The following is a 23,731-nucleotide window of genomic DNA, read 5'->3' as shown; positions in this document are numbered from 1 at the left end:
ATAGATCCTCATTCTGTATGAGCCACGGTACTGGAACACATCAGTAATCAATATACAATCATTAGTCAGTGTTCACTGGTAGTGAATTTAGGTAGAACTCAGGACCACAGGAAATCACTCGTTATTTGTACCTAACATACTACATCGTCAAAAATATGTGGACACGAAGTGAAGCTGTTGACATGCAGACAAACTATCATCATCATCATCATCATCACTGTCATCGTCATCATCATCATCATCACTGTCATCGTCATCATCATCACTGTCATCATCATCAATGTTATCGTCACTGTCATTGACATCATCATCATCATCATCATCATCACTGTCATTGTCATTTGCATCCTCTTCCCTACCCTAACCCCAATCCCAAGGACAGTAACGGCCCAAGCTCACCCCATAGACACACCCCACCAACACACCACAACTCTCCTTCATCACCACACCTGATACCCTTTGTCTCCACTTTTTCTCATCAAATCACCGACCTACACCGCATTATCAAACACAACTTCTCCATATTACAGTCTCAACATCCGGCCTTTCATAACCACAAAATCATCTCAGCCCATAGAAAACACAAGAGCCTTCAGTCCATCCTCGTCAGATCTCAATTTTCCGACCATAGACCCACACCCCCCCTTTCACATAGTCACCATTACAAAAATAGAAAATTCATCCATAATCCATATAGTAACACATCATCCCCCACACTTGGCTCATTTTCCATCACCACAACCAACATAGTCTATATCATCACATGCACACTCTGCAATAAACATTACATCGGCGAAACAAAACATTCCACTCACACCTGTTTATCACAGCACCTGTATAACATTGGTTCAACATTTTCAGTCCTATCCCCCCATCCACCTCATCATAACTGTTCTAGAGAACAATGATCGCTGGACCTGTGGGCAGAGGAAGAGAGCGGAGAAAATTTGGATCCACAGGCTCGGGACCACTGTGCCCGGAGGTTTAAACGACGACTGAAGGAAGAAAAACCACATCCACCACCTCTGTGTACGGTACTCCCGAGCCTGTTCCTGCAGTTTTATTGGGCCATGCGGATCCCATCCCAATTCAACCTGACAGACAGCGGAATTGTCTAAGCCCTGGTCTGCCATACGGCAGACTGGGGTTCGAATCCACGCCAGGACGAGAGGTGCGTATTTTACTTTTTCTTCTTAACAATTTTATTATTAATACATTTGGAATTTTCGAAATAGGGACAGGAAACAACCCCCCCCCCCCCACATGTGTTTTACTAACTAATTACTATTATATGCATGTTTTTATTTTACTAATTTTTATGACTAGCACTTATATGTTTTTACTTCTACAAGCACTTATGTTTTTATATGTTTTTATCTTTTAGCACTTACCTTTCCTGCCCCAAATTTCAATTCCAAATACACCTCTCCATCTTAGTATTTTCTTATTTTACAACTTACTGTTATTCAGCTTTCCTAGGATTAATTCTCAAGATAACTTATCCTCTCAGTTATACTACAGATGGTTTTTTTTTTTTTTTTAAACTTAATAATAATATTATTATATATAATATATATCTTATATTATTAGATAAAATCAATTATGACTTTTTTATATATATATTTTTTTTTATTTTATTTTAGGTTTTTTTTAGTTTTTTTTTTTTAATAATAATAGTATTATATATCATATATATATTATATTATTATATAAAATTAATTATGACTTTTATATATAAGTATTATTATTATTAAATTTTTATTTTTATTTATTTATTTATTTTTTAAAATTATATTCTACTGTTTTTATTTCCCTATGGTGATAAATAGGACGGTTCCAAGCCCCCCCAACACTTATCCTAGTGTTATTTTTAATCATCTATCTATTTTTTAAGCACTTTTTTTTATTATGTTCATTTATTTGCTGGGCCCGTATCTCTTGGTAAGTTTGGTTGTAGCAGGTCCCTCTCTTCGCCCTGCCCGGTGCTCTGCCTGGGAATCGAACCCTGGTCCCCGGTGGGAAGGACCACTGAACTCTCCATTCCACCACTCTTCCTATCAGATCACTATCTCCATACCTACCTTCTTAACCATAATTTATATACTTACCTTTAAACAGTTCTAAGAAGTTCAATGGTGTTTATGTGTTTAAAAACAATTAAAAAATACTGTATTATCTTTAATGTCTGTTAAAGTATAATATTGTCATTTATTTTATTTTTCTAAGTTAATTTCATGTTAAAATCAAGTGTATATAGTTATAAATGGGATTTTCACTGTGTAAGGGGAACTTTCGCTACGAAAGCGGACACGAAAATGGGCAGGACCCTGTAAGGGTATAAAAGAAAGGGAGGGAGAGAGCAGGAGCTCATTTTTCTTTCGGCTCTGGAGGAGACAGCATCTCCTAAAGAAATAGAAAAAAGACATTGTGAGCTTATCAGCTTGGTGTGCATGGCCTGAAGAAGACCTTTCAAGGTCGAAACGTTGCCGCAGCACACCATATTTTCTTTGTAAATCTTTTATTTGATATTTTATTTTATTTTTGACTTTGTATTTCGTTTTTTATTGAAAAATAAACAATTTTAATTTAAGAAGAAGTTTAATCTTTTTTTTTTACCTTTTTTATAAAAAACAACAAAAAATCAACAAAAAATCAACAAAAAACAACAAAAAATCAACAAAAAACAACAAAAAAAGAATGGATGATTGGACCACGGTTCGATATGGCAGACGCCGTCGCCAGAACCATCAGGCCACCTTCCCGGGACTGGAGTTACCGGAGGCCGACCGGATGGAAGGCCAGTGCACCCTCCCATCCGTACCGGAGGGAGTACTTCCCACACCCTAACCCTAACCCTCTCGACACACACCAGTGTGCAACCTCACCCTCCCTTCTTCTTATTAAAAAAAGGATAACTTACCTTAACTCAACTTAAAGGACCTCAACTAGGAGCGCGCGGACACATATACACACACACACATATTCTCTCTCCTCACCTCCTTTCCCTCATGAAAATGAGGGAGTAGAGGGAGGTAGGGCGTCCAGCCCGATCCCGCGGGGGAGAGTTCTAGCCCCGTAAAAGGCACCTCTCCCTAGCTCTACCTCCTTCGTCCTCCTCATCTCCTTTATCCTAACCCTAACCACTCATCCTATGCCTAAACCTAACCTTTGACCTCTGACCTTTAACCCTAATCCTGGGCCTTTAACCTAAACCTAACCTCTCTCCCTCTCTCTCTCACACTCACTCCAGAAAAAAGGAATTTTGGAATATTTATAATATTTATATGACGTTCTACAATATTATGTAAAAAAAAAACGACTTCTGATCGTCATAGAGACACAAGCCTGGTACCATCGGATTCCTGATCCTCACAAACCCCCAAGTGGATGTAAGTTTCAAGTCTCTAGCTCACTCAGAACAGCAGTTATTAACAAAAAACAACTTTTAAGACCTGCAATGCATTACTGGGTAATTTCCTGACAAAACCGTGAGTGAGAAGTAGAGGTAGAATGATCACTCTCAGACTGAATGCATGTTAAATTAAAGGCTGCTTCACTGAACATGAACTCAGGTGAGTAACCATAGCACTTCTAATGCTCCCTGTTGAAGACTAAGGATATTTAAATTATGGCAGATATTGCTACCAATATAATAATAATAATAATAATAATAATAATATTTAAAAATTCTAAAAAAGTTCTAAAATATGTACCACTGTGTCCTGAGGTTGTGCGGTGTATGGAACACAGGACATCACTCTCTTCCACACTGTGGCGCACCTCTGAGACCGTACAGTACATGGAATGTGGAAAAATACTTCTGAAGGATGCCAGACGAACCCGAATTGGACAAAAGGAGGACACCCTGGACTTCAAACCCTGATATAAGGTTATCCACGATCATTTACTGCACGATTACGCCGGACGACAGGTGAGCCAAAACACTTAAAGGTCCATGTTAGGAAATCTATACTGTACAATACGGGGATAAAATCCTGAATATACCGAGAATGAAAATTATTTTGATATTCAGTAGAGGAACGACCGTTATTTTAATCCTCTCATAACCAAGATTACTAAGGGAAATGTGATATTACACTTGACTATGGTAAAATTAAACCTGTTTTTTAACACCAGATTGAACCCGGACAGGGTCTTGACCTTTAAATTCCATAACACTAAATACTGGACTGGACCCGTGACTGGAAAAATGACTATAAAACCAATCAAAGTCTAATCAGGATCTGAATACTCTGTGAAAAAAGGATCCAAACATTAAAGGATTATTGTGGAAATAATAATAAAAAAATCCTGATTATATACCAGATTGGAAACAACCTATAAACCTAATATAAACCAGTTTGAATCCCCAAAGGGAACTGAAAAATTAAGATATTAAACTATTATAAAACAAGATTATAACACCATTGGCTACGGGACACACCCCGAGATTTGATCAACCTCGGCGGGGCCACCCTCAGGGGAGAATGTCTGGTGATAAACGGCCGAAACATTCGATGAGCCTGGGGTCCACTACTGATGATGTGTTCCAAAATTTAGAGGATTATTATTGTTGTTATTATTATTAATAACAACAATAAACAACACTGAAACAGACGTCTGAAAAGAAAAAAAGAGCACCTTTAATCAAGCATTTAAAACCCAGATTGGGGATATTTATTCAATAAAACAAAACTCATGGAACAAAACAGAACAACCAAAAAATAATGGAAAAATAAGAAATTAACTTCAAAGGAGAAACCTGACTAAAACCTGATATGGACACAAAATTAAAACCAGGACACAATCTCTGGAAAGAGAAACTGAAACATAGAAATCCAAAAAAAACAACAATACTGAACCCAAAATTCCATAAGAAAAATAAAAAAAAGAATAAAAAAAGAGAAGAAAGAAGAAAAAATAAACAAAGAAAAAAAGAGAAGAAAAAAGAGAAGAGAAAAAAACATTTTACTCAAGACTTTAAAGCCCTGAACGGGAAAATGATTCAATAAAATCAACTCAAATTAACTCCAGGTGACAGATCTAACTGAAGACGGATGGAAGAAAAACTTAACCTTGACCTTGACCTCTTGACCTCTGAAAAAAACATTCCTTTATGGGACAAGGGTTGATAGGAACTGTGAACCGGTGACGACGGGCGTCGGCCAGTGCACTGCCTTTGGTCTCCCACTTTCAACTGCCCAGTCGTCGGACGAAGCAGGGGAGATCATCGAGATAATTAAAAAATCCTAACCCTAACTCATCATCATGTCCAGTCAGCCAGCATCCCAACTGAAAACTACAATGGAGGAGAGAAAAGAGAGCAGAGAGGACTGGATTGATTAAACACCACTCACTTCATCAAAAAATAAAAAACTACCTTTCACCCATAAGCCAAACTTTGGATTCTTCTTTTTCATTTTTCAGTTTGTTTAATTTCCTTTTACCCACCTGTTATTTATATTATAACTTAAAATCCATATAATCTTCTGTCTTGTTTTTTTACATGTTGATTTGTGCAATTTATATATGGTTTAAACATTATGTCTTTTCATTGTTCCATATACAGCCTCCATCAGGACATCTACAAGCACACAATAACACAACAAAACATCATTCACTTACCTTCCACAACCTACACAGGATTGGTGAGGGGGTCCACGACATTCGGTACACCCCCAGGCCAGCGCACCAGACTCCAATCAGGACAAATAAGCTTCATAACATTCTTCACCTAACCCATCCATCAAGCAAATGCAAGCGGCAGTAAGAACTGCTAAAAATAAGTTTCCCAATGCAGAAATCTGGATACCAGTGATTAACTTTTCCTCCTCCCTTACTAAGATCGAGCAAGCTAGTCTGCAAATACTCAACAGCCACATCTCCAGAAACATGCAGTTTATCCCAGCTCTTAGGGGGCGTTTAATTTTTTACAGAAAAGGATAACGTCCATTGGACTAGGGGTATGGCTAGAGCCATGTTTGCCCATTGGGTGGCTTGTTTAAACTTGGACCCCCAATAAGCCTAGGGCAGGAGGGGGAAATGGGGCAACGACCCATTTTGGCTCAAAATGTTATAGTTTTGGCAAAAAACTTTAAGATTTCAAGAGACCACAGTTGGATCTTTTGAACAGGGGGTTAACTTTTATTCCATCTTTAGACTTATGCAAGGATCAAAAAGGACAAGTTCAATTGGACATCCAAAATTATAATCGAAAAATAAAATTAGCGGCCTATTTTAAGGACTCAAAGAGGAAGGAGGCACCTTCATTTGTGGGTACCTCAACATGGACGCCACCATTAGAAGCATTACCACAAAAGATTAAACAATTAATACATAATGATTTGGATCTATTGAAAAAGCATTACAAACCCTACAAAGAAAAATTTTATTTATCACAAGAGGAACTAAAAGCACTTAGGGAGCTTATGCATAATAAAAGTATTGATATTAAACCTACGGATAAAGGTAGTGCAGTGGTTATTTTGAGTAAAGAACACTATATTTTGGAAGTAAATCGCCAATTGAATGATAAAAATTATTATAGGAAATTGCAGAAACCAATTTATAGGGAAACTATTCCAATAATTTTAAATAGATTAAAAGAAAAAAGGTCATTAATGGCAAACAGAGAAAATATTTGAAGGGAAATGTAGAACCTAGCGAGCAAAGATTCTATATTTTACCTATGGTTCATAAGGAACCAGGGAAATGCACGGTACCTTTTGAAATACCCCCTGGGAGACCAATTGTCCAATTGATTGTGAGAACGAGACATATCGCATTGCAGAATATATAGATTTTTGTTTGAACCCCCTGTCAATTAGACATCCAGCATATGTAAAAGATACATATCATTTCATTGATATGGTTAAAAAATTAAAGGTCCCACCAAATACTTATTTCTTCTCTTTAGATGTAGATAGTCTCTACACAAACAAATTGATATCCAGGCAGGATTAAGGGGTGTCATGTAGCGTAGTGGTTTAAGCAGGCGCCCCATGTGTAGAGGCTACAGTCCTCGCTGCAGTCGGCCCCGGTTCGAATCCCGCATCGGACGGCCTTTCACTGCATGTCATTCCCCCTCTCTCTGCCTCCCCGTTTCCTGTCACTCTCCACTGTGCTGTCCATTAAAGGCATAAAAGCCCAAAAAAAAAAAAAAAAGATATTCCAAAAATATCCGGATCACAAAAGGCCGGATGAAGAATTGATACAATTATTGGAAATTAATTTGACAAAAAATTACTTCTTATTTAACGGAGAATATTATTAACATATAAAAGATACGGCAATGGGTAAAAAGTTCTTGCCAGCTTATGCTAATAAATTCGTGGCCAATTGGGAAGAAGAAGTGATGGCAAAATGCCAGAAGAAACCAATTCATTATTTGAGATATTTGGATGATGTTTGGGGAATTTGGATGGGTTCAAAAGACAAATTTGAAGAATTCATTAATATTATAAATTTACATGACCCTTCCATTAAGGTGAAATACGAAATTGATCAACATTCTATTGATTTTTTAGATACAACTGTTTATAAGGGACCACAATTTGACCATAACCAGAAATTGGACATTAAAGTGCATTTTAAAAGCACAGATACATATGCTTTATTATTTAAAACAAGTGTCCACCCTACCCATACATGTAGGGTACAGTGAAATCACAATTGATTAGGTTCAATCGAATTTGTACCCAAGAAACAGACTTCAGAGAAGCTGTAAAAACACTGTTTAAAGCACTACGAGAAAGAGGATATTCGAGATCCTTCTTAAGAAAGTGCCTTAATACCTTTAAAATCCAAAAAGAAGAGGATAATAGAGATTTGATTCCTCTTATGACTTCATTTTCATCTATTAGGGTTAGGGATAGGAAAAATAAAAACTTAAAAGATTTTTTGGTTAGAGAAAAGTTACAATAAATTACACGAGAAAAACCTAATGTGTTAAAAAACAATTTTTTTAGATTAAAATTAATTCGAAATAAGGTAGATAAAAAGATTTTTAAGATAACACAAAGTTTTAGTCCACGTTCTTCAAATTGCGTTTACACAGCAGTTCTTTGACTGCAATAGTAATAATATGGATGTCATGTAGTGTGTAACTTTGTGTGAAGGAGGCTGACAGTGGTCACAATGGTCACATGAAAGACATTGTCTTAAAGTCTACATCTTACATTTCAAACATTCTATAGGATAGAAGTTTGGGCTTGAACTATTACATACAAACATCACAAGAGTTACAGAACATTCAGATATTTAATTATATATTATTCTTCAAATGTGTGTCTGTGAAGAGTGTTCTACTGGTCACTACCCAGGATTGGAATGTGGGTTGTAGTTTATGACTCTTATCTACAGAGGGAGAGAGGAAGGGAGGTTGGTGTGTGTGTGTTCATGCATGGCACAGAGAGGCCAGGATTCACACCTTAGCGTTAATCAATCCTTTTGGTGTTACTTGTCCTGTATAAGGAACAAACAAATATCAATAGAGTGTTAATGTTACTATTCGGAGATTTTGCTGTCATAGTACAGTAAGTCATAAAAATTCATGCAAATGAAATTGTATAAATTTTTATAGTATAGTATATCATAAAAAAAACATGTAAAAGAAATTCCATGAGGAGTCAAAATTGTCATAGTATAGTAAGCCATGAAAAGTAATAAAAACATTGACAAAATGATTAGAAAAATAATGTATGTTTTTTTAAATATTAAGAAACACAACAGAATTAACCCAAGAAATGGTTAATGGTTTGACTGGTTTGTTGATAACTGGTTTAATGTGTTTATGGTGGTGGGTGGAGCCCACAACTGATCCTAATCAGAGCTGATCATATCTTTAGGGGCTGCTGTTAATTATTGATCAGTGAGCTGCTGTGAAACCTACAGAAAACTGTTATTAAATAATCATCCTTCTTTAAATACATTAACAGAGATAAAGTGTTTGAATCTAATTAGCCCTGTACAACCCAGACATAGAAAAAAATTAGCAAAAAATGTTTTCACCTTCCAGATGTTGTTGTAGTAGGCCGCTGATGCAGAAATTAAAGTTTTTTAGAATTTTTTACGTTTTTGTAAGTTTTTAGGAAAACGTTGGAATATTGCAACGTTGGGCCTAAGGGGGAGTAGAGCAAAGTCAGGGATTTTGTAGAATTATAGTCAGGTGTATGGTCAACCAATTATACCAAACAGGTGCTCATGATCATCAGTTTCACATGTAGGTTGACACACAGTCATTAACTGAAACAGAAACAGCTGTGTAGGAGGCTTAAAACTGGGTGAGGAACAGCCAAACTTGTTCTGTTTGTTCTATATATACAGTACTGTGTATATATATATACACACAGTACTGTATATACAGAACAAACTCAGGCTTCATTTGCAGGGTTGACTGCCTGTTTAACCCCATAATAGTATACATTGTGAATAATAATAACACAACAGTCATATCTTTATGAATAGTCATGTATTAATAAAAAACGTAGGATAAAATTTACATTACCAATGTACTTGGTCTATTGACAAAACTAAATTTTGTCATTCTCCAAAGAGTGTAGAGTGACAGTGTACAGACAATCTCTCCATGCTGGTGGCATTCTGAAATGGGAAAAAAACATACATATACAAGATACATATGAGTATTATTTGTAGTAGATAACCTGGAAGAATAGATAGACAGTATTGTGTGACTGTGGAAAACATTAGGATAAGATCTTGGATCTTCGCTCTGAAAACTTCCACCACTCTGTTTGGCGTATCATGCCTTCTATTATCATACTAAAAGGGATACATGCATCCATCCCCCAGAACATATGCCTGTTGCATTGTTCAGGGACAGGTGAGAATGGTCTGCAATGTTGGCATGAACAAAGCAACAAGCATCCCTCAACCCATCCCAGAACATGCAGAACCCACTTCCAGTCTGCTAATGCAAAAAGCAGCTATTGGGCAAACACACAAAGCTAAAAAAAAAAAAGCCCAGGATAAACTGATTAGATGCTGATCAAGTTTTAAATACTGCTACAAATAGAGTTTCAAATACCAAAAACAGTTGATTCATTTATTCAATTCTGGTCTAAACTACAAAAAATAACAGATAAAACACATATAGAACTTAGTTTCAGTGAATCAATGCATATATTATATTTCTAATGATATTTTTTTCCATACGTGAACTAGTGAGAAGTTCAATGTCTCCATGTAATGTGTCAGGTTTACAGGCCATTGTAACTAGCACAAAGACCCAGTGTTGCAACATTGCAATGAATGATTTCCACAATACGTTCTAGACATTCTAATAAACACCAATAAAAATATTTCAGGTAATTTACTTACTTGAATCTTGACAAATCCAATCCAGTGAAACAAGGGTATGAGCTCAGAGAAAAGTTTGCAAGTAGTGTGAGTTTATGGTCATATGACCGGATGTATAAACACCTATTCTATCCAATGACATTTTGAGGATAAACAATAGGACCCATTGACTATGACTTTAGAAAAAAAAACATTCAGAGATCTTTTTTTAGGATGGTTAAGTGTGACGTTGTAATATCGCAACAGTGGGCCTTACAGGGTTAGAGACACTTATTTCACCTATGCAGATTATCAGTCAACTTTTTGTTTTTATTAATTTACTTTATAGGTTTTCTAATTATGTTATTTTGTTTTGTTCACACAAATGTTTTTATCCATTTATTTAGTGATGTTGATAAACATTTAATGTTTGTACTAAATTTTTATGTTTAAGCATGTAAAGTAGTTTTTTATATTTATATTTGAATTTGAATGTTGTATAAATAAAATATTTTTTATGTTGGTTCTTGAAGTGAAGCAGTTAATAAACAGACAATAACAAACATTAAACTTCCTGTGAAACTTTATCCTCATTCAACATCATGGATCTGTTTTGTTTGAATCTAATTAAACACAAATAAATCAGTTTAGTTTCTTCACTGTAACTAAACTGTTGCTCTGTGTTATCACTTTGTCAACATTTACACAGAAACAAAGTCCACTGAACAGACTGATATCAGAGGTGAAAGGTCAATGCACACTGAAGATTTAATTCTGCTGAAACTGCAGAAAGAGAAGAAACGGAAAAAATGGAGGAGGAGCTCTGACAGAGGAAACAGGATTTTAACAAATGTGACAGACAGAGGAAGAAAGATTGCACAACAAGCGGGAGACAAAACCTGCCCAAAGACAAAGGTTTACATGAATAACTGACATAAGATTCAACAAATGGACTCTTGAGACACTAAAACAAATAACTGAGGATTTAGTAGACCAGAAGGAAGACATAGCATTTCAGGAGGAAAACATCTGGAAGCTGAGCTTGCTACCATCCTACAGAAACACTGAAGGTAAAAATATATTTATGTCTTAAAATGTAGAGAAAAATGTTTCTATATTTCCAATTCAATTTCTCAATTTTATTTATATAGCACTGAGGGTATAGCAAGTTTCACAAAATTATTGTTTAATTATTGTATAATTATAATAAGACAATATATAATAAGATAGCAAGACCAGTAAAAATAAAAATAAAACAGGAGAAGTAATTCAATTAATAAGACTAATAATAACAAGGATCATGGGGCAGTAGGTGGTTTGCAATCACAGATCCAGACTCTACCGCTCCATCAGCATGACCACCTTAACCAGTTTATGTTCAGGTTTCAAGTCGTCAGGTCTCAGTTTTCAGACTGTTCTGTTTTACTATGGGCAAGGCCTCTACAGGGTTTGACTGTTGTCTTAGCATCATGAGTTCTGGCAAGGGTTGTCATGGTCTGATGTCTTTTATTTTGAAGTGTTAACTTCCGGTTTGGATGGTTTCAGTTCAGTTTTTTTTCTAAAACACCAAACTATGGACAGAAGTATGTGTCACTAGAAACTACATTTGAATTATCAGTGGTCCTTATTTCCCTATTGCTCTTCTTCTCTGGTAAAAATTATCATGCAGCACAAACCATAAGACCAAGTAACACCCAAATTTGCTGGTGGGTTGAAAATTCCACCCAGTACGAAGCACACAAAATGACACTTGTTGACCACTATGTGGTGCTGTAACAACCAAGTTTACTTTTTCACAATTATCTTGGCTAATCAGAGGGCGAATTATACAATGGAAATCAAAGGGTTTGACCCTATTCTACAGGGTGAAAGGGTAACCAGTACAGTGCAGGCGCATGTGTCAGTGAAATGTTACAGTCCTTACAGTATGTTGCTTGTTTAACTAAAGCTGTCAAACAACTGTGGAGTACAAAGTACAATATTTCCCTTTGAAATATAGTGGAGTGGAAGTATAAGGTATTATAAAATTAAAGTGGTCAAGTAAAGTACAAGTTGTTAGCTGTAGAAGAGTCCTGGTTATTTCACAGTTGAATAACCTGATAGTAGCAGTAGTAGTATAGTAATCGTTGTAGTAGTAGTCTGAGTTGTGTTGCTAAGACAACCAGTAATTATAAGCAGCAGCAGTTTTGAGAACCGCTGATGCATGTTCATTAATTCATCTGATCATGGAATTAATTCATCAATCTTTTAATTCATTAGTTTCCTGATTAGGTTTGTCTCAGCTTTCACTTCTCTTTATCTACTTCTCTGTAACACTGAGCTGCTTAAAACCCTTTCAATGTCTCACAGGTCTTCAGTCCATCAGCTCTTCAGTCCTTCGGTCCATCAGCTCTTCAGGTTTTCAGAGGAAAATGGCTGTTAGCTCACCGAAAGACAAGTGAGATTATTTGTATTGTTACAAATATGTTAGAAATGTCAATATCAATTTATTTTGGAAGGTATTGTTGTGTGTGGCCTATAGACATCCTATTAAACAATAAAATGTTAACATCATTTTATTTTGAAAGGTATTTATGTGTGTGGCTGATCTTCTTCCTGCTCGGTTTGGGGACACTGCTGCCGTGGAACTTCTTCATGAATGCTACCATGGTATGACATCATTTCCTGTCTGTTTCCATCCACACACCACGTGAACCAGCTTTTATTTAGAGCAAGAGAGAAGTTAGACTAACCCTAACCCTCATACATCAGGAAAAAATAAAAACTTAAGTGAAAGAAAAAAAATGTATTGAAATGAACTGAAAACTCATTGGATTAAATATAGAAAATGTGAAACATAGTTTATATCTTTACTGGTGTTTAGTGTTTATTGCAGTCCTTGTGTCTTCAAATGACAACATGAATATTAAAATGCAACTAGAAAATTCCAGGGAAATTTTGAGTGCCACGGGGGCTACTGCCGGGATGAGTACATGATTTATTTCCAGTGTTCAAAAGTCACCCAGATCATATTCTGGTTTTGAGAAATGTCTTGATATAAAAGACTCTGATATAAAACAATGTCACATCCCTCCATCATGTATTATGTGGGAAATATCTCATATTCTGTGTTGTTTTTTTTAATAAAACAAGAGGCAACATGTCTTCAAACTGGCATTTAAAGGGTTAAAATCCTGAAAACTAATAAACATTTGGTAGGTTTGAGCAGAACTGAAGTGGTTTAAGAGATTTATGCAAAAAAAGCAGAAAAAAATATTGATATATGATGATTTTATAGCATTTTCTTTGTGTGTCCTTTTTTGGACGGGAGGAACCCCAGAGGGAACAAAATGTGTTACCAGTGTATAATAGACCTGTAACAGTAACTGACATTAGATTTTAAAAAATATGTCAAAAAAGACACTTTCTTGCAGAAATCCATACCTTCAGCTGTAACACAGCCAAAATGATCAGCAAATCACAAAAGAAAAGTGAAGAAAATGTCCAAAAAAGGACAGAGGGACCCCTGAGGGTTAATAAATCCCATGAACCGCTATTTAAATTACCACTATTATGTTTTTTTCTGTGCTAAATTTAACATTACTGGGGAGGAGAGCAACGCGACTAGAAGTGACAGCGAGAGAGGGCTAGTAGCTTCTCCTCTCCTCTGTCTCAGCGGAGACCGTCACAACTTCATTCACTCTTTTAACAAAACAAAACAAAAAGCAACGAAGGAAGCAGTAAATGGACTTACATATTTAAGACCTAACTAAATGTAATTTAAGACCTAACATGCGGCTAATGTAAAGCTAGCAGAGCTTGGAGAGTTGGTTATCTGGTTGCTAGGCGCACGCACACAGGTCAGGAGCTGCCGTTGCCATGGCAATGTGAAAATCTGCCCAGAATTTGGCTTCTACATGGCTTCAAAACAACTGCAAATTATGAGAAAACAGTTACGTCTTTTCAAAAACTGAAAAGACCGTGCCAGACACTGAAGCCAGAAGTTTCTTACAGTCTCTATTTTATTCAGATATTCCTTAAAATGAGTGAGTAAGCTCAGTGCGAAGACAGAGAGAGATTCTTTTGAAAAAAAAGACGATTACATTTGGTGTCAATGAGAGTGAGACAGGTATTGCTGCCGGACTCGGCACCCCCGTTTAAATTTTGTGCAGACCCTGCCTGTCAAAGTTACATTTTATGAATCCCAACAACTATGTCTACATTTTCAGAAAGAATTATTTGTCTCCTTTTTACGGTTTGGCCGCGAGCTCGAGTTAAAAATAAAAATAAAGGTTATTTTTTACTGCTTCACGCACTCTAGCCAACTGACGCTTTCACTCTAACTTTGAAGAAAAAGCGATTTGCACTCCTCCTTTGAGTGCTCACAGTTTGAAAAGTTTACATGTTATGTAAAAACAGTTCCTGTCTTTTTGAGAGAGCAGAAGTTTTCCTCCGTTTTATAGTTTGAATCACATTTCTACGTGCAGGTATGAGAGAGCTGGGTGACTCAGCAAAAAGGTGCAATTTTGTCGAAAAAAGGTGGGTTTCTTAAGAAAATTCCAATGCATTCCTAATGCATTATTTATTCCCAGTTTTTTGGGAATAACTTTGGGAAAAATTGGAATTTTAACACCAAAAGTCATAGCACCCCTTGCGGGATCAAGACGCACGTTTTGATGTATATATTACCAGGGTTTTCTCAAAGCTGCGGGACGAGTTACGCGCCGAAATTTGGCGGAAGAATAATAAACCCGAAACAGAAGATTAATAGATGCCTCGGAGCTGAGCACCCGTGGCACTAATAACTGAGTCACATTTCTATCAAATGTCATGGTGATATCAATAAATATCATAATATATCATAATATAAATGGTGTGAACAATAAACATTTTCTGACCTTGAGAAAAATGTAGAATAACAGCAGATTTGTAATTTAAAGAAAAATTGAAGAAAGATGTAAAAGTCCTCTCAGTTCCATTCTTTCTCTAGTACTTCACCAGCCGTTTGAAGGACTCATCTTCGGTCAATTCTTCAGCCAATCAGACGGAGGCAGAAGGTGAACATCGCAGTGTTTTGGAGGCTAAATTTAACAATGTGATGACACTGTGCGCCATGCTGCCGCTGCTGCTCTGCACCTGCCTGAACTCCTTCCTGCACACTCTGTGAGTATGACTACAACAGGGGGTACAGAGGTCTTTTAGGGGCTTCAAGAGTTCTCAGTGGTCTCAGACCATGAATCAAAAGGCATGTCTTTGGAAGGGTATCAACCATTTTCAGGATGTACCAGAGGCACCTGATGGGGTTCCAGTGGACTCATATACCAAAAGCATTTTGGTTCTTTAAAATGGTTCTGAGGTTCTCTAGGGGGTTCTAAATTCTTTAAGGGTTTTTTCTGGTCTTTGAGAGAATTTAGTATTAATTGAGCAGCTCTTTCTTTCTTGGAGAACTTCAGGAGTTCCAGAGGTCATTAAGATGGCACGGATCATTCTGGGGGTCCTTGGCTTTTGTTGTTATTTCAGGAGTTTCCAGAGGTCCTTTAGTGGTATCACATAGTGCTGAGGGAGCTTTATGAAGTTTCTAAGATTGTTCTGTAGTTCTTGGAGAACCCAGAGTTTCTAGGGTCTCTGAGGGGGTTTTGAGGTTTGGAAATCCTTGAGTCGATCTCAAGTGTCACCCTGAGCTCTCAGCTGTTTTTTGATCCTCTTCTTTTCCTTATTCTCTCAGTATTTCTCAGCATCTGCGTGTAATGGGAAGTCTGCTCATCATTATGTTCATCTTCACCATCACTGCCGTCCTTGTCAAAGTTCCTCTGGAGCCGCTGCCATTCTTCTCTATTACCATGGTGAAGATTGTCATCATCAACTGTGAGTATGTTTGTCTGTTTGTTTGTTTGTTTGTTTGTTTGTTTCCAGCATTCAGGGCAGTTTGTTTGTTGATTTATTTGTTTGTTTGGGTTTTGTTTGTGTGCTTACTTATTTACAGCTTTCTGGGGCAGTGCTGCAGTTTGTTTGTATACAACCTTTGGGGGGATGCTACAGGGTAGTTTGTTTGTTTGTTGATCAGTTTGTTTGTTTGTTTGTTTGTTTACAGCCTTTGGGGCGGTGCTGCAAGGTAGTCTGTTTGGGATGGCCGGTTTGCTGCCGACTTCTTATACGACTCCCATCATGAGTGGTCAGGGACTTGCCGGAACCTTCGCTGCCTTTGCCATGATCTGCGCCATCGCAAGTCTGATCAATAACTTACCAATAACTAGCCAATAACTCACCAATATCTACACTATTCATGTGTGGTTGATGTAAAGTTATTTTCTATTTCCTTCTTCTCTACCTTCCCTCTCTCCGTCCTTCCTTACTCTGCTGTAGGCGGATCTGAACTTCATGATGCAGCGTTCAGTTATTTCATCACGGCTTGTGTTGTCATTTTTCTGTCCCTCCTTTCCTACGTCCTCCTTCCCAAACTGGTAACTAATGCTATTAAATCACACACACCTGACACATACACAGACTTTTGAGTTGACATTTATTTTTTCACAGTCAGTCGGGTACAGGTGAGTCCACCTGATGACATGGTCTGCTGACCACACCAAAGGAAGTGACACAACACTTCCGAATGTTGCTGAACTACAGCATCAGACAAACAGGAAGTGAGGTTCATTAAATGTGAAATCACTAAACGTTCTGCTCAGGTTTGATTACATCACTCTGTTTAAAGTTAAGTCTACACACCTGTGTCATATGACAAACAACAAATTTAGTTTCCTGTGAAAGCTGAGCCGCAATTGGCCAAGAGTCAGCTGTGATATTAATTATTATAACATAATTTTTTGTTATGTGTTGATATTATTTTATCAGTTGGTTGACCTTTTGTTTTAATGGTTCATTGTGTGAGGAATATTTTATGTTCTTGTTTTTTCAGGAGTTTTTCCAGTTTTATCAGGACAAAAACCGGAAGCAGAGACCAGACAAGGAGAACTCAGTGAATCTGATGAACACAGGTACGAACAAAACAGATCCACACATACACTTTCTGCACTAAAACCTTGTTTTCTTACCTGTACCTGTACCTGTATATGCAGCTGTATTGGTAAGACTAACCCTTCCTCTTCTATTCAGAGAGTAAAGAGGAAGTTCCCGGACAGACCACACAACAGAATGTGTCCATGGTGAAAATATTTAAGAAGGTCAGAGACACAAGAATCAGTTTTTGGTTGGACAGTGGGACAAGGCATATAATCATGACTGACTCACTGACTGATAGAGTTGAGTGATCATTGTTTCACCTAGCAACAAATGACACTAGGTTTTGACCTGATCTTGTTTACTAAATCCTTGATAAAACCATTGGTTATATCAGGTTTCTGATCAATCAGCTTCAGTTCCATATTGATTATCAGTGTTGAAGAAAAACCTTGTGGTTTCTTCTGTAGCGATGATGTGATGATGAGGAAGGAGTCTCTGCTGACACCGGCTCAGTTGTATATAAGAAAGTTTATTACAAAAAGGCACAGCATCGTTTAACAAGCATCAAAACAGCCTGCGAGAGGACCCGAAGCCAAAAAGGAGCTTCTCCCGTTTTTCCCCAAAACCATACAATTTATAGGCTGAATAACCTCTAGTTACATATTCATGACTTAGCTGATTCCTAATAACCTATAGAGGCACAGAGCCAACATTTATGTCCAAACATGGTCATTCTATATGAAGTTAAAACATACCGTAAATTTTATTATGAAAAACAAAAGTCAGCTCTTAGGAATGTTTTGGAGACAGGAACTGAGGGGGTGCTCACCCTCTTCTGGCGCCTGATCTCTCTCTAGGGTGTCGCCTTAAACACTCCTATCCTTGACTCACAAAACAGCTAAGACACCACAACCTCAAACTCAAAAATATCAATAATCAATCAGGGATGTGGTGACATGGATGAGATTGTTTTTAATGTTCTCATCTGTTTGTTTGAGTCTCTGTTACTTGTTAGTTCATGAGTCAGAACATGACAAATCAGATGCAGGTGACATTTACCTTTAACACTTAATTGTCATTAATAATGTGTTATCAACCTTTAACCCCTTCCTGCCTGCTGACCTTTGACTTTCAGATCTGGCTGTTAGCTCTCTCTGTCTGTTTCACCTTCACCGTCACCATCGGCACATTTCCCGCCATCACTGTTGACATCAAATCCACCCTCAATGACAGAGGTTCCTGGGGTCAGTTCACACATCCTGTTGTTGTTGTTGTGGTGGTTGTTGTTGTTGTTGTTGTTGTTGTTGTTGTTGTTGGTGGTGGTGGTGGTGGTGGTGTTGGTGTTGGTGTTGGTGTTGTTGTTGGTGTTGGTGGAGGTGTTGTTGGTGGTGGTGTTGTTGTTGTTGGTGTTGTTGTTGGTGGTGTTGTTGTTGTTGGTGTTGGTGTTGGTGTTTTTGTTGTTGTTGTTGGTGTTTTTGTTGTTGTTGGTGGTGGTGGTGTTGTTGGTGTTGGTGTTGGTGTTGGTGTTGTTGGTGGTGGTGTTGTTGGTGGTGTTGTTGTTGTTGTTGGTGGTGTTTTTGTTGTTGTTGTTGGTGTTGGTGTTTTTGTTGTTGTTGTTGGTGGTGGTGGTGTTGTTGGTGTTGGTGTTGGTGTTGGTGTTGGTGTTTTTGTTGTTGGTGTTGCTGTTGGTGTTTTTGTTGTTGTTGTTGTTGGTGGTGGTGGTGGTGTTGTTGGTGTTGGTGTTGGTGTTGGTGTTGGTGTTTTTGTTGTTGGTGTTGCTGTTGGTGTTTTTGTTGTTGTTGTTGTTGGTGGTGGTGGTGGTGTTGTTGGTGTTGGTGTTGGTGTTGGTGTTTTTGTTGTTGGTGTTGGTGTTGCTGTTGTTATTGATGAACTTGATGATAATTCATGTTCTTATTTACAGTTAATCCTCAGACTGACTTTAATCAGTCACATTATTTCTACTGTTTCTGTTCTCGTTTGTTCACATTTCACCTTGTTGAATTTCACTTGATGACGTCACTACACCTGAGTTTACCTGCAGGTGTCGGCATTTCTTCTCACATCATATCAATACTTTATTCATGGTTCTGACGATGTTGTTTATTATTAAAACTCTTCCTCTGTCGCATGAAGAGCTCATGCCTGAACCAGGTGATAACCAGCTTCACAGTACAGGTTATCACAACCAAGTCAGGTTCAGTTAAACCAGATCACAGGAAGTGATCCTGGTTTGTTGAACCTGCCTCGTGGTTCTCAGTCATTCAAATGTGTCGGTGATATCGGGGTCATGACCTCAGCTTCTGCTATGCTCTCTCACAGTTTGCCCACATGTGAGAAATAGTCACATAAGGTATTTTCTCCATCACTAGTCACCTTTGGTGTTTGACCTTTGACCTCTGTGTGAAGTTTAACCTCTTATCGATCACATGACCACTGTTAGTGTATGGTTGGAGGTAATACAGGTGGAGCCACTAACTACACTTCATGGATGATCTTTTGCAGACCTGTACTTCATCCCAGTCAGCTGTTTCCTGCTCTTTAACTTGTGTGACTGGGCCGGGCGAAGCTTAACAGCCATCTGTATGTGGGTGAGTTTCATATCTAACATTCAACAGCTCCACAGAGACACCAAACACACCAACACATCCTCTATCTCCACCCGACTCACACAGTCTGTCCTCTGTCTCCACCTGGCTGGAGGACATACAGCAGATTAAATGCTTATTGGTGAATTACTCTCTGTGTCTCCAGCCTCAGAAGGACAGTGTGTTACTTCCTGTGTCCATCGTGTGTCGCCTGGTCTTCATCCCTCTCTTCATGCTGTGTAATGTCCAACCTCGTCTCCACCTGCCTGTCTTCTTCCACCATGATAGTTTCTTCATAGTCTTCATGATCATCTTCGCCTTCAGTAACGGATACCTGGCCAGCCTCTGCATGTGTTACGGACCAAAGTAAGAAACTGATTGATAATCAATAAACCTTCATGTGTACCAGGATGAAGATACTTCACTAATAATCAATCACACTAATATACAGTATTGGTAGTTGAATAACAATCAGAACAAACTATTGAATAAATATTCCATTACACTACACAGGTAAGTGTAAAACACACAGAGTCTTTCAGCTTCTTAACTGAACTGTATTGACCTCATATTAAACATTTGTTAAAGCTTCATTAAAGGTTGTTTAATAGATACTGAATTTGACATTAAATATGTTGCAATAAAGTTAACATTATGAAATAAAATACTAATATTACATTTCTTTTATTCCGCAGGAACGTTTCTCCTTATGAAGCAGAAACAGCTGGAGCCATCATGGCTTTCTTTCTGTCTCTGGGTTTGGCTTTAGGAGCTGCTCTATCCTTTCTCTTGAGAGCACTGGTTTGACTGGGAAAACTCCTGGTTGTTACTGGTCTAAAGCTTTGATTAAGACTTTTCTGTTCAGGATTGATTTTGTCATTACAGCTGACTGTCAAACCTTCAGAAGAATTGTTTTATAAGCAGTTTGTGGTTGAAGATGAAGCTGAAACTGATGAAGTTGAGCAGTTCAACAGACCATCAGGTTATTTTTGATTTAGTCCTGATGGTGGCGTTCATCCTCAGGAACATAAATATTCATATTTATCTGTTAAAGACACACACCATGAGACCTCTGATATTTACACATATCAATGTTTATTAGTGTCGCCGTTATATTCATGTCTGAGAATGATGTTTCACAACAACATCAGAAGCAGATCCTTCAGCTGATGCTTTTAATTTGACAGACATCCCAGGACGCTGCTCTTATTTTTGAAAGTGCTGTCAGAGGGGTTTTAAATGTCAGACATAAAAATAAACACAGCTGAGATCAGTGTTAAATTTAAGGTGGACTGACATGTTTCTGTCTGGGCTTTTATTTTGTCTGTTGAACGTTGTCATGCCTGAAATAAAACTGACTTCAGTGGACTATGAGATTTTTGGGAATGTACAGGGTAGGCAACATGTTACATGTCATATGTTTCATGGCACATATATGTTGGTGTGTTTGTCTGTGTGTAGATTCTCTCATATTTCTACAGTGTTCATATGTTTCTCTCTTTGATTTCTGTAAATAGTATTATGGTACATATACACAGTAAATATATACAGTAAATATGGTGAATATACACTGTAAATATTCACAGTGAATATTCCTGCAGAAACTGATTCTGCTTTAGATTTTATTAATAAATGACTGAAATCAAATTAAAAATAAAATTTTATGACATCACAGCAGTGTAATATTTTTAATTGGTAAAAGGCATATATATTATATTATTTAAACTGCATGTTATTATGTTTATAATGAGAGAATAATTAGGTTTCTTTTCTGTCTGTTTACAGGTGTTTGCTTCAGAATGGTGAGATTCATGTCAGACTTCAAATGAATCATGTTATCACTATAATAATGTTATTAAATTTGTTTTAATATATTTTAATGATATAATCATAATGCTAATAATATGCTATAACAATAATATGGCATAATATTATAGTGATTGAATGATAATACTATGTTTTACTGTTTCACTAGTACTGACAGTCATGGAGCATTTTCATTATAGCAGCTTCCACTGCCATTGGATGTGCAAGGAACACTTTGTAGATAATGAATGAACAAATGATTCTTTTATGAAATTATGAATACATTTACCGTTGCTCTGCTGTTTCCAACTAACCAACCTTCAAATATAAAGAAATAAAATCAAAACAAAAAAGTGAATCAGATAAGTACGTGAAGCTGTGATCTCTGATCGTCTGTGACATCATGAGATCACTGATCCTGAGTCATTGATGCTTCAGCAGCATTTTAGTGTTGTAGCTACTTCAGATGGAGCTGGTTCGGAATCAGTTCCTCAGTGTCCTCCTGTACCTGAGTAAAAGTATTTAGTTACTTCCCACTGTGTGTCAGTACACGGAGGATCATGGCCGGAGTCTGGGTCTGAGTGGCTGGGTGAAGAACACCAGACAGGGCACTGTGATTGGTCAAATCCAGGGACCTACAGGCAAAGTCAACGATATGTGAGTTATTTTTCACCATTTTTATTTAACCCTGTTGTGAATTAGTGCCATACCTCCACACACTGACCAATCAGTGAGGTCGGTTCAGCTGATGACAGCAGAATGTCACACACACCATATGAACTGTAGAATTAATTGTAGAAATTTAAAAACATGTTTAGACTAGTGGATTTTGTCACCTGTTATTTTTCTGTCTTACTTCTGTTTGGGACCATTTTAGTTTTAGAGCTACAGTTACCATAATGCATCCTGTAAACAGGAACAATAAAGCAGCGCTACAACCTGAACCTCATTTTTAATCTAGAACAGTTTCCATGTAGTCAAACTATCCCATTATCAAGTGATACACTTGGTCTTTGTCAGCTCCTGTCTGCAGTGTATCATGATGTTTTACTGTGAAACTGAAGGAAATTAAAAAAGTTCTGCAGCCTCTGTTTCTCTGCAGCTTTATTCTGGAGGGACATCACAGATCATGACATCCTCAGGAAGTGATGTCACACTGAACCAGATCAGCATGTGTTTCACATCTGTGTTCAGGTGTGACTCTTAGGAGGAGGATCCAAATCAGCAGAACAACTCTCTCTCCTTGTGTTTTTCAGGAAGCTCTGGCTGAAGAACGTTGGCAGTCCATGTTCTCGTATTGATCGAGCCGTTTTCTCCAACGAGCGAGAAATTTCAAAATTGGAGATCCACGGCTTCTCTACTCGCCACTAAGCACACTCAGACACCTCTGAGGTCACATCATGAATAACATCACATCTGTGATAAGCTGATTACTCACCCTGAAAGTTAATATATCTATTTGTCAGGTAACAGAACATGAAACATTAGTTGTGTTGATTATTGATTATTTCAGTATCAGTAAATCCACCTCCCTCTGTTCCTCTGGTGTTTGTCTGTGCAGTGTTTTCTGATTTATTAAAACCTACTTTTAATCATTTCTTTTAGTAATAAAATTATTCATTTGTGGTAAGCCGGTGACAGTTATCAATACAGCATTACTGTGGAAGCCTAGTATTCAGGTTAAATTATGTTTTGACCAATCACTGGGCCCCGCAATGGGTGTCAGGCTGTCATCATGAGTCTGCTGGGCCCCATTAAAGTTGACACCGTTATCTAAATCTGTCCTACACAACTCTAAACTGATCTAGCACACCTTTAAACTCATCTGAAACACCTTTATGGTTGACCTTTACTAGAGAAGGAGTTTAAGGCAGACAGTCTGGTGGCAGAAGAGACAAAAAGCAGGACTTCTTAGATGGATGCCTGTGGAGAAATGCTCTATCACTTGTTTTCAACAACAATAATAGACTGAAAGAGAGTTAAATTACAGCTATCTTCACCAGTGTTGATTGGTGCTGTCTCCCTCCATGTCGCCCACTCCTGGTCCCGACAAAACAGCAGTCAACTATTTTTTATCAGTCTCGCTTTTATTACAAGACTTTCAG

At 37.5% G+C, this 23,731-nt stretch overlaps 2 protein-coding genes across 3 annotated transcripts; both read left to right on the top strand.

Moving 5' to 3' along the window:
• The first annotated feature begins 11,140 nt into the window (after positions 1-11,140).
• LOC130167072 (equilibrative nucleoside transporter 1-like) lies at positions 11,141-21,188 on the top strand. Of its 2 annotated transcripts, XM_056373039.1 has the most exons (13): positions 11,141-11,366; positions 12,646-12,733; positions 12,864-12,945; positions 15,266-15,438; positions 16,001-16,140; positions 16,367-16,501; positions 16,639-16,736; positions 17,192-17,270; positions 17,389-17,456; positions 18,371-18,479; positions 19,738-19,823; positions 19,987-20,186; positions 20,516-21,188. In XM_056373039.1, exons 2-13 carry the CDS (start codon positions 12,708-12,710, stop codon positions 20,625-20,627), a joined length of 1,308 nt encoding a protein of 435 aa, XP_056229014.1. In that variant the 5' UTR covers positions 11,141-11,366; positions 12,646-12,707; the 3' UTR covers positions 20,628-21,188. The 2 variants fall into 2 exon arrangements, with proteins under 2 accessions (XP_056229014.1, XP_056229016.1); XM_056373041.1 differs by lacking the exon at positions 11,141-11,366 and having other exon boundaries at positions 12,678-12,733; positions 15,249-15,438.
• On the top strand, positions 20,651-23,223 carry LOC130167073 (acylphosphatase-2-like). Its single transcript, XM_056373042.1, has 4 exons — positions 20,651-21,214; positions 21,606-21,622; positions 22,174-22,283; positions 22,883-23,223. Exons 1-4 carry the CDS (start codon positions 21,118-21,120, stop codon positions 22,995-22,997), a joined length of 339 nt encoding a protein of 112 aa, XP_056229017.1. The 5' UTR covers positions 20,651-21,117; the 3' UTR covers positions 22,998-23,223.
• Positions 23,224-23,731: the final 508 nt, after the last annotated feature.

Source organism: Seriola aureovittata, chromosome 3, assembly GCF_021018895.1.
Source record: "Seriola aureovittata isolate HTS-2021-v1 ecotype China chromosome 3, ASM2101889v1, whole genome shotgun sequence".
Lineage (NCBI taxonomy): Eukaryota > Metazoa > Chordata > Actinopteri > Carangiformes > Carangidae > Seriola > Seriola aureovittata.
Note: the sequence above shows the minus strand (reverse complement) of the source record. Positions and strands in the feature narration are given on the sequence as shown.